This window comes from Alosa pseudoharengus, unplaced genomic scaffold (assembly GCF_046254945.1).
Source record: "Alosa pseudoharengus isolate Yale_2024_CS ecotype anadromous, Long Island Sound unplaced genomic scaffold, YU_APseudo_1.1 YU_APseudo_1.1_scf_9, whole genome shotgun sequence".
NCBI classification, from domain to species: Eukaryota; Metazoa; Chordata; class Actinopteri; order Clupeiformes; family Clupeidae; genus Alosa; species Alosa pseudoharengus.
Genome location: NW_027468881.1, coordinates 11,928,741 through 11,939,117, shown reverse-complemented (window position 1 = coordinate 11,939,117; position 10,377 = coordinate 11,928,741). Strand labels below are relative to the sequence as shown.

The window sequence follows — 10,377 nt, the reverse complement described above, 5'->3', positions numbered from 1 at the left end:
CAAATGTATCGCTACACTACTTTGCTGGCGGCCTGGCGCTCTCACGTGGGCTTCCCTAGACAGTAGCATGTCAACCTAACCTTCACCAGTTTTTTTCTCCAGTCATCTATTGGTCAATTAGACTCTTGTGTGTTGCGTATGCTGTCTTCCATTCGTCGGTGGCACACCTAAAGGCTAGGTTGCACTCAAGAGTACGCCCAACGTGTCAGTCGGTGGCAAAGATTTTTGCACTGTAGTCGTTGCTGATTCTGGCATTTGTGGCGTTACAGTCTCTTAAACAGCTATTTAGCTATATATTTTTTCCTTTTTAGATTGTGTAGAGAATGGACAGCATAAAGGATGGATGGTTCACTGAAACGTGCACACTATGGCCTGGACAAGCAATGAGTCTTCAGGTCGAAGAGGTTCTGTATCATAAAAAATCAAAATTTCAGGATGTCATGGTTTTTAAAAGGTTGGTCCTCTTGTTTGAACTCAGCATTTGATGTCGTTCTTGAATGAAAATCTGTATTTGGGGAAATTAAAACGACAGGTATTAGCTAGGGAGCTATTAGCAATGCAAGTAACATTCAAATTTCTGCTTTGATTTTGTATGGCAGCAACGTTAGCACTAGCTCTCCTGCACTTGATGACTCGCCCTGTGATATTTAGTAGACGGGTGTGAAGTTGATCTAGCACTGCTACCTAGCTTTCTTCAAAGCGTCCCGTGCAGGATATCGCTTTCCCTTCGTTACTTGTTTATATGCTGGCGAACGAAAGCTAATTTACCTGACCAGCTGTTGTACTGCTAGTCATCATTAGCTAACATTCACTCAGCGTTAATCTTTCAGCTGTCTAACGGTATGTTTTACAGCCCATCTTGCTAAAGCGAACTGTTAATTATCAAGAAGGTAACTTAAACGAATTTGTTGTGTTGTGGTGTAATGCTCATAAGACTGTCTTCTTATAATGTTAACTCAGTTACTACTGGTTTAAGTTGACCGCTACCCATCACAAAATAGCTGCTAGCTGTGATTGAACATTAAGAAGCTGGAGTGTCTGTACATGTGTCAAAGCATGCGACATTTACCAGGGCACCTGTCCTTCCCGTCAGTGTTTCCTGCTAGCGTTATGACCACTTCAGTTGAGTAACTGACATGCTTGGTGATCTGATGCCTACATTCTAGTTATGGAAAGATGCACACTGAGTTGTTTGTCATGCTTGACAGTTCCAGATTAACTCTTATTCTCTTGCTCATCTATTGTGTCATTTATTTGCCAATGCTCATGTCCTGTCTTCAGCAAAACGTACGGGAATGTCCTGATTTTGGATGGGGTTATCCAGTGCACAGAGCGAGATGAGTTTTCATACCAAGAGATGATCGCCAACCTACCCTTGTGCTGTCACCCTTGCCCCAAAAAGGTATCTGTGCTTAATTGTGTGGTTTAACATCCATGTAGTTATTATTACATTGTTTTTTAATTGCAGCAGGTAATGGGACTGCCTCTCTCTGTCAGGTCCTGATCATTGGTGGAGGGGATGGGGGTGTTTTGAGAGAGGCTGTGAAGCACCCTCTGGTGGAGTCTGTGGTCCAGTGTGAGATTGATGAGGTAATCCACCCTGTTTCAGTCCAAGACTGCTGCAACACTGGCCATCTCATTTGCCATCAAGTATTGTGTGGAATTGTTACTTTCATAGAGTGTGATCATCAGTACCATATTGGCCTGTCCTTCTGGTAGGATGTAATCACTGTCTCCAAGAAGTACCTCCCTGGAATGGCAAAGGGCTTCTTCAGTCCCAAACTCACCCTGCATGTGGGAGATGGCTTTGAGTTTATGAAACAGAATCAAGACGCCTTTGATGTCATCATTACTGATTCATCTGACCCTGTTGGTGAGAGGAGTTTCTCAGTAACTGCATCTCTACCCAAAAGAATGTTATGTTTTGGAACACGAGTTCACCATAAGACCAAGTTTCTGATTAACACCTCACAAAACTTGAAAACAACCACAGATCATTTCATTAAGTTTATCAACCTACAAAGCAGGTTTGCCTATTGGTTGCTTGTTGTTTTAAGTTGCCTCAAAAATCACTCAATCATGCTTCATTAAAGAGGACCTTGGATATACTCTGCATGCTAGATTCCATAACCTATTGAATTGATGGAAAATGTGTTTTTGACGACACAGGTCCAGCAGAAAGTCTGTTCAAGGAGTCTTACTACCAACTTATGAAGACTGCTCTACGGGAAGGTGGAATTCTCTGTTGCCAAGGTGATTTGTTCAATACTCATGGGCAGTTGTCTCAACTATACATGATTGATGGCTAGTTTTGTCTTACTGATCAGATTTATACTCATTTGTGGTGGATTGGGTTTTCTACAAGTTTAGAACTTTGTTCTGACAGTTCATGTGTCAGAAATAGAAAAGAGTTCTGGGTATGAGCTTTAACTAGAAAATACAGCAGAAAGAATCACCAACCTACCTTTGCACTGTTTCTTTAACTTTCACAGGAGAGTGTCAATGGCTCCATTTGGAGCTGATTAAAGAGATGCAGACCTTTTGTAAGTCTCTTTTCCCAGTAGTGGATTATGCCTACTGCACCATTCCCACCTACCCAAGTGGCCAAATTGGCTTCATGCTGTGCAGTAAAAACGCTGTGAGTGTTGACGTCTGCTTCTCCTTAACACATTTACCGTGTAAATAATGCTCTCTGCAATGTTTAATGGGGAACAACTTGGTCCACAGCAAACAAATTTCAGAGAGCCTGTACGAGAAATGACAAGAGAGGAAGTGGAAAGCATGGGCCTGAAATATTACAACCCTGAAATCCACAAAGCTGCCTTCGTCCTCCCAGAGTTTGCCCGGAAGGTAGGTTGAAGGACGATCAACCCAACTTGATCCTGCTTTATCCTGTGGACCATGCACTATGTTTCTTACCCTCTTTTTTTCCCGGTGTTTCCTCCTTAGGTACTTTATGAGTCGTAAATCCGTGCACAAGGACGGCCACTTTCTCCCACTCAGCCCTCTGTGACCACAGAACCAAATCCACACCACAAGCTGCAGTACCTCCACTCACCCCAGACGCTGTCTGAGTTCACCACTGACAAGGACCTGAGGTCAGGCCCATGGAAAAGAAGATCGCTGTGGTTATGGCCTCTGCGGGGGGAACACTGTGCTTTCAGACAGTTGCAAATCCTTCCAGTGCTTCCTTCCAGCCTTCCACATCACTTTCCATTTAGGCTATTTTGGTTCGTATTTTTTCTTCTCTGTTAACATCCACACCCAACTGTTTTTGTTCAAAATGATAATACTTTCATATTTGACCCCCAAATATTATTTTTTATTTTAAACATCGTAATATTATAACTCAACATGGTATAATCAATCTAAATTTAGAATTTGTCTTGATATTATGACAAATATGGCACATTCAGCAATTATGAAGATACTAGAACTTTCTTTTATATGGTATTGTTTTCTCTTTTAACATCATTAAGTCATTCAGGCTTAATGGCACCATTATTCAGACATGGATGGTACAACGACAGTGATTCATGTTAGAAATACAGACTCAAAAACTGTTGGTCAACCATATTCAAAGAAATGGATTGCTGGCTCGCCAATCAAGTCTTAAATTTGTAGCCAATGATGGACAAGATGTGCTACATGTTTCATGGAGAACTGAATGTTAGTGTTTATTTTATAGTGTAGAAAATATGGCGTTGATAATAACAGCCTGACAGAGAGTTGAGGAAGGAATTTTGCTGTTAATGTGATAACCGAACCAAATGGTTAAATTTAGTATGGGGACTAAAGATTGCTACAAACGTTACTGTTACTCTATGTGGTGTAACTGGATTTGAATAAGGTACTAAAGATATGGCCTAACCAGGGGAACAAGCTGTGTATAACTTAATGCCTACTGACATTCTGTGTGTGTGTGTGTGTGTGTGTGTGTGTGTGTGTGTGTGTGTCTGTGTGTGTGAGAGAGAGAAAGAAAGAAAGAAAGAATTGAAATTCATGGGTCACGACAAAACAATTAAATGCCTACTTTGTGAAGAGTAGCGCATACGTTGTTTCACAAGAGCTCACCACTACAGAGCATTTCATGAGTTCTCATTGTGTGTGCGGTCATCAATATAAGCCTTGGTGGAGGGTCTTAATGTCAAACGTGCAAAAATGCAGCTGTCAATTTGTCGTTTGAATTGTTAAGGGAAAACTGAACCTGTGAAGTGTGCTTGCACCGCGAGGCTCACTCAAACACCTAGCAAGGTGTGCAAGGAAATTCTTTAGTTAATCCGTGCTGTTTGAATAAAGCAACTGGAATTGCCTCCCCTTTCACCACCCCTTCGGTATCTGGTGTGTACATACATCACTCATGTATCTTTATGAGCTGTGTTTTATCTCTTAATCACTCATGTATGATTGCTATGATCAAGTTTATAATGTGGAGTCCTGGGAAGATTTTCAAATAAAAGGCAGTAAAATGGAGTGCTATGTTGCTTTTAGTGTTTTTTTTTTTATATATATCTAATCATTTCAGTAGTAGGCCTACTTGGGTTACAGTAAAACCCCCACAATGTCTGGACTATAATGTTTTTTACACATAGCAAACACCAAACCCTAAAGAGTTGTATATTGATTAGATCTTCCGAAGGAATGTGAATCCTCAGACTGATGACATGCATGGCAACATTTTGAGCAATAATTGTTGGACAATCATATTCTGGTACATTCCCACTGATATCGGGAAACTTTTTTTTTTTCTTTTTCATTTTTGCATCCAGAGGACACTAACTTCCCCTACATAAAGACGTTTGTGGAGGTTTGGTGAGATCCCCTTTTCACTCTAGCCTATCACATGCCTTAACAGTTTAAGCATTAAAGGAAATTGGCACATTTCATCACGTTATAAACATCGCCTGGCTTGCATATGTTACCATCCTATACCTGTGCAGAGTTAAGATTGACCAGGCAATGAGCCGGGAGCATAATTGATCATCTTTGAGGCCACTGTCTGAGGTATTCGTATGAACTTTCATGCAGTTGATCAGTAGACAAATTGTCCTGAGCATCCTATCACAACACATGGAACCGGTTATATGGTGCCCATCAACATTACTCGAACAGTTGCCCCATGTATCATCTTGAGGCTTGTCAAGGTTCAGTATGTTGATTTTCCTCCACAAGATGGCAACCAGCGCCTGTTCGGTGCTACTACAACTCAATTGCTCTATTGATGCTCCATGACGGTTCATATGAATACCACTCCGAGTGCAGGAGGAACCGGTTGTGCGCCTCACAAGTCATGACCCTTGAGTCTATCTTGGGGGGGGGTCATCATTTGAGTAGAAAAGTTAATCTTGAAAGATCAAAACACCTTCCAAAATGCACTTTGACCCACATAATGAAACCCGCAAAATAGAGTTTTATCCAATCTAAAAATACAGTAGCCTACTCATTGCTCTACAACAATGTGTCAAAGAGGCTGGGTATTAAAATTTCAGAGACGTGCATCAGTTTTACGTTTGAATGAGTATTCGGTTCTATTTGGATGCGCATGTCATTCAGCCCGCCACGAAATCTTCAAACGCATCTTCCAACTTTGCTTTAGGGACTTTTAGTCGACGCTGGCGCTATGCTAATTTCCACTCAATCCACGCGCCCTAAACTCCAGTCAAATCATATCCTTCATTGGGAAATAAAGTTGATTGGGCTCAACAGGATACAATTGCAGTTTGTGTGTGTGCGCGTGCATACCTGAACGGTCACGTTTCAGATGAGGTGAGTGGGCGTCCAAATGTGGTGTTTAAACCCAGTTACCTAAATCAACCTTAAAATATTCACTTTCAATGTAGGCTACTTAAATGATCACCAACGAATAGACACGTCTTAAAGAAAAGGCATCTATTTAATTTAGGGTCTCTAGGAGCAATGCTTCCATCTTTAAACTTGGTGCAGCTTTATTCCTGTGTACGTAAATGATCTCACAGCAGTTTTATTCGGCACTTTAGTATATGACGCTGCCTCGAGACTGCCTATTTGTTTTTGCACCTGCAGGATTTAATTAGAGAATATGATCAGATGATGAGAAATGAAAAGTAATGGTAATGTAATGTTTCCTATTTTTCATCTTTTCTGATGAGATGATTCAGATTTTTTAGACATTAGATTTTAAACGTTTACAATAAGAAAAGTGCACGTTGGGTGATCTTTCCTTATCACTCTGGCCTTAACAGTTTAATCATTAAAAGGAATTGGCACACTTAATCACATGTTGTAAAACCATCCATACATTGCTTTACTTTTTCACATATTTTCATGTATTGCTTTTGTACACAATATTTTTTCCTGCAAAAGTATAATTCGGAGAGGAATGGCCTAACAATCAACATCTGCAGTTTTTGCTGTGCCTGTGGTGACTTTGTCATTATGTGATAATTACATTGTTATTATCTCCATCATATAACCTGTTGACTTTGATGGGGCTGTGTGTGTGTGTGAGAGAGTGAACGGCATTAGTCACTAATATCGGGGTTACAAAAAATAATGCAACTTAATGATCATGAGGGACCAGTACTATCAGAAATATGCCTCTAATTACTATTTGGGCTATTCATCAGTGTGGTGTACATATTTTTAAACATATTTTTAGCTGTAAAATAGTTTAACAGTGAAAGCAAAGTATAATAATTGCATGCTATATTGGTGTATTCATGTAGTGCATCATCAGCTGGTACTTTTACGTATTTATGTCAGGGCCAGGTTTGTGACGTGTTTTACAAAATTACCCACCCCTCACCATCGCCACGCAGTTTCTGTGAAGGTTACCTATTCAGTGCCTTAGTTTGTCCCTAACCCTGCCCCCCAGCCCCCTCAGCCGTCTCCTCCCCTACACCCCCACAAACACCATCACCACTAGCACGCCCCCACCACCTCCACCCCTCATCCACCATCCCCTGCGTCAGTAGCAGACAGAGAGGGTGCTATATAAGTGTGGCACCTGAAGCTCAAGCCTAAGACTCGCCATCAGTTGAATCAGCAGAACTGGTGACTTACCAACAGACACACCTCCTCTCTGAACTTCGCATTGATTCAGCTGTCAGTTCATACCTTTCAGTTTCTCTCTCTCTTTCTATCTGTCTGTCTGTGAGTCTTTCTGTCCTTCTCTGCTTCTCTGTGCCTGTCCTCTGTCCTTCTGCACTTGCATCATGCAGCTTCTGGCCAGCTTAGTGTCTCTCATGCTTGTGCTGTACAGCGTAAGGGCAGCCGCCGTGCTTCCTGTAGAGGAGAGGAGCCCTGCACATGCCAGAGTGAGTACTATTATTATTATAATTATTGTTATTATCATTATTATTATAACTGTTATAGTTGTTTTTGTCGTTATAGTCTGGTACATTTTTAATACTGTCTATTGGATGTATTTTGTAGGGAATGTCAGGTGTGAATATTGATGTGACTTAAACTGACAGTGAAGTGATTGCACCCTATTCTAACTCCTGGGGCATGCATCATGGTGAAAAATGTTAATCAAATATGTTTAGCACTTTTGGCAACAGCAAACATAGTTTATTAAAAACATAATGCTATCATGAAAATGTTATTCTGCAAGAATGAACTTAAATAACTAAATAACTAAAATATTAAATATTAAATGTTTATTTCTAAAAAATAAAATATTATACAGGTTTTAGCCTAATTCTGGAATGAATTACACAGAAATGTGTTATCTATCTGTTTCATAGATATTAACTATTAATTTTTTAGATCTGAGAGGGAATTTATGATCTCTGTAAAATTACTTATAGGCAGTTGGACCTTTTGTAGAAAATACACTAACTAATGCAAGCAGTCAGTGTATGATTTTTGGAAGTCCTCTAACCACTCAATTTCTGCTCAATTTCTAGGAACTTAGCAAAGAGCGCAAGGAACTGATTCTGAAGCTGGTCTCGGGCTTGCTGGACGGAGTGGACAGCAACATGCTCCCCGGGGACGTTGCACCCATGGACCTGGAAGAGCCGCTGGAGTCTCGTCTGGAGGAGAGAGCCGTCTACAACCGGTTATCGCAGCTGCCACAACGCGACCGCAAAGCTCCCTGCAAGAACTTCTTCTGGAAAACCTTCACATCCTGCTAACAGATTCCGACCACGGCAGAAACCCCTAATATCCCTTCGCCCTTGCGCCATACCAAGCTAATGTGATCCCCTTCCAATCAAACTTCACGCCTCTGCACAGAAAAGATCAATTATGAACTGTGGTAGACCTCAACTGTACATAACATCCACACTGTCAGAAGGAAGGTCAGAATGGACTAAACTGACACAGTCTGTTTGTTGAAATACTAATGATTCTATTTATTTATGTATTTATTTGTTTATGGGTACGTTTAAAGAGAAAGACACAATAAAGCATGGCTAAGATATTTGTTTTTGACAAGATCTGTCTTTGTTCTTTGTTGTCACCTCAGTACTCAGTGAGATTTTCATCTGATGTTTTGATGACTGTATATTTGCAGCTTATTCAAATGTGGGTAGCCAGAAGGACTTGGTGGGGCGTACACAGAGACCGACTGGAAGAAGATTCCACACAAGTTGGCTCTCACACAGGATGGGTCCCATTTTCATATCATATATTCCAACATGAATTTGGGCATTTTAATTTAATCATAATGAAAAATGTATGAAGTAAGCAGATTTGTTCAGAATTTGCTACCATTGAGGTTTCATTCAAAGATGGTGAGATGTTTCTGCGAATTGTAAATTAGGTCCGGCCCCAGGTCTGCACCCGGGTTCGGTAGACTGCGTTCACTATAGCAAAAATAAATGAACCATCGGTCCAAACGAACTCGGGTCTGGACCAAAGGGTCTAGTGTGAATGCGCCCTTAATGACAACTGAGGAAGAGCTTGTTTAACCACAGAGAAATATGTCAGTGATTTTCTGTGACATTTGGACTCAAAGTCAAAAACACTAAAGTCATGCTTTTTAAATTCATCTATATTTGTTCAGGTTTTTAAATGTCACATATAATCAAAATATTGAATGCTTGTAACTGCTAAATGTAATAGACCTACCATTCCTATATGGTCAATAATCAATGGTCAAATCAACAATAATAATAACAATACAATAATATTGGCCCCATGCATGCATTGGCAAAGAAGTGGAGATCTGATTTCCCAGTAGCATTTTAAACAGCAGCAAATCTACTTTTTTCAATTGGATCAGAATGTCTGACGATAAGATATAAGCCTTTATGATCTGTCACTTTTAATAAATCGGTCATTGTTGCAAATATTAAACAGCAACATGAACACCTGACAGTCAGACCTTGTATAGATAAGAAAAAACACTCAAAAACGCTAAAGAGGTTTTAACAGACGTGCTTTGCACCGCTGTGGCACACATTGTTTTGTGAATTTATTGGGCACTGGTCAGAGCCACTGCTCAGTTAGAGGATAATAACCTGCTCCCACTGGCCACCAGCTGTTCGATTTTCACCTCTCGGGCTCCCCTCACACAGGTCAGGCTTTGAATACCAAGGGAGACAATGCTCCTACTGGCCTTTGTGATACACTTTTTGGCATACCACCTGTCTCTTTTTTTTACCAGAGAGAAAACAACCCACATTCTCATGGTCAGGTGTGTCAACTTAAATTGTCTTTCAACTCCTCCCCCTTATTTCCACAAACATTTATTATGTTTTCACAGATAGTCTTACATTCACAGCATACATTTATATTCACATTATATTGATAGCACAAAATACTATTACTATACTATTTCTTATATTGTCTTGCTTTGTAGTGCGATCTTAAAATGCCTGACGAAAATCTCTGATCGAAACGTTACATAATACATTTTATGGGAGCATTGAACAGTTCAGAGAAACACATCTTTCTTTTGAAACACCTGAAAAAAATCTTGTGCGTACTCTGCATTTTGCTGTGTGTGTCATAGGCCAACCAGAGGATGGTTAATTCTTAATTTATATACAGATGTCAATGATTTTGCATCTTAACTCCATTAACATGTATCCTATATGCAGTCTAAAAGGCAGTTAAGCTCAGCAAAACTCCTGAGCACCTGCAACAATAGATTTTATGCGTATCAGTAAAATTTGAAGTCACAGAGTAACAAATCCCATGTCACACATAACAAAAACATCCTATGTTCACATTTTTCCTACAGTATATTTGATGAAAAACACACATATTTGGTGCAAAACATTAGAAGATCCTTTTTCATTTAATAAACAATACTACTTTGACCTCTTTGCTAGATCTGATTTCTTTTTGATGCTATGGTTTTTGGTTTTTATCCCACCAGCAACTTTGTTTTTTGGTTTTCTTAAAAGCCAAAGGAAACTGGCCCATACTGTACATAAGTATAATGTC

The 10,377-nt window shown here is 40.1% G+C and overlaps 2 protein-coding genes across 2 annotated transcripts; both read left to right on the top strand.

The window, feature by feature from the left end:
- The first annotated feature begins 192 nt into the window (after window positions 1-192).
- srm (spermidine synthase) lies at window positions 193-4,473 on the top strand. Its single transcript, XM_076276690.1, has 8 exons — window positions 193-454; window positions 1,282-1,402; window positions 1,498-1,590; window positions 1,720-1,873; window positions 2,170-2,253; window positions 2,493-2,638; window positions 2,728-2,850; window positions 2,950-4,473. The coding sequence occupies exons 1-8, from the start codon at window positions 324-326 to the stop codon at window positions 2,965-2,967; spliced, it is 870 nt and encodes a 289-aa protein (XP_076132805.1). The 5' UTR covers window positions 193-323; the 3' UTR covers window positions 2,968-4,473.
- A 2,547-nt stretch (window positions 4,474-7,020) lies between these two features.
- Window positions 7,021-8,384, top strand: sst6.1 (somatostatin family member 6.1). Its single transcript, XM_076276287.1, has 2 exons — window positions 7,021-7,295; window positions 7,890-8,384. The coding sequence occupies exons 1-2, from the start codon at window positions 7,194-7,196 to the stop codon at window positions 8,115-8,117; spliced, it is 330 nt and encodes a 109-aa protein (XP_076132402.1). The 5' UTR covers window positions 7,021-7,193; the 3' UTR covers window positions 8,118-8,384.
- Window positions 8,385-10,377: the final 1,993 nt, after the last annotated feature.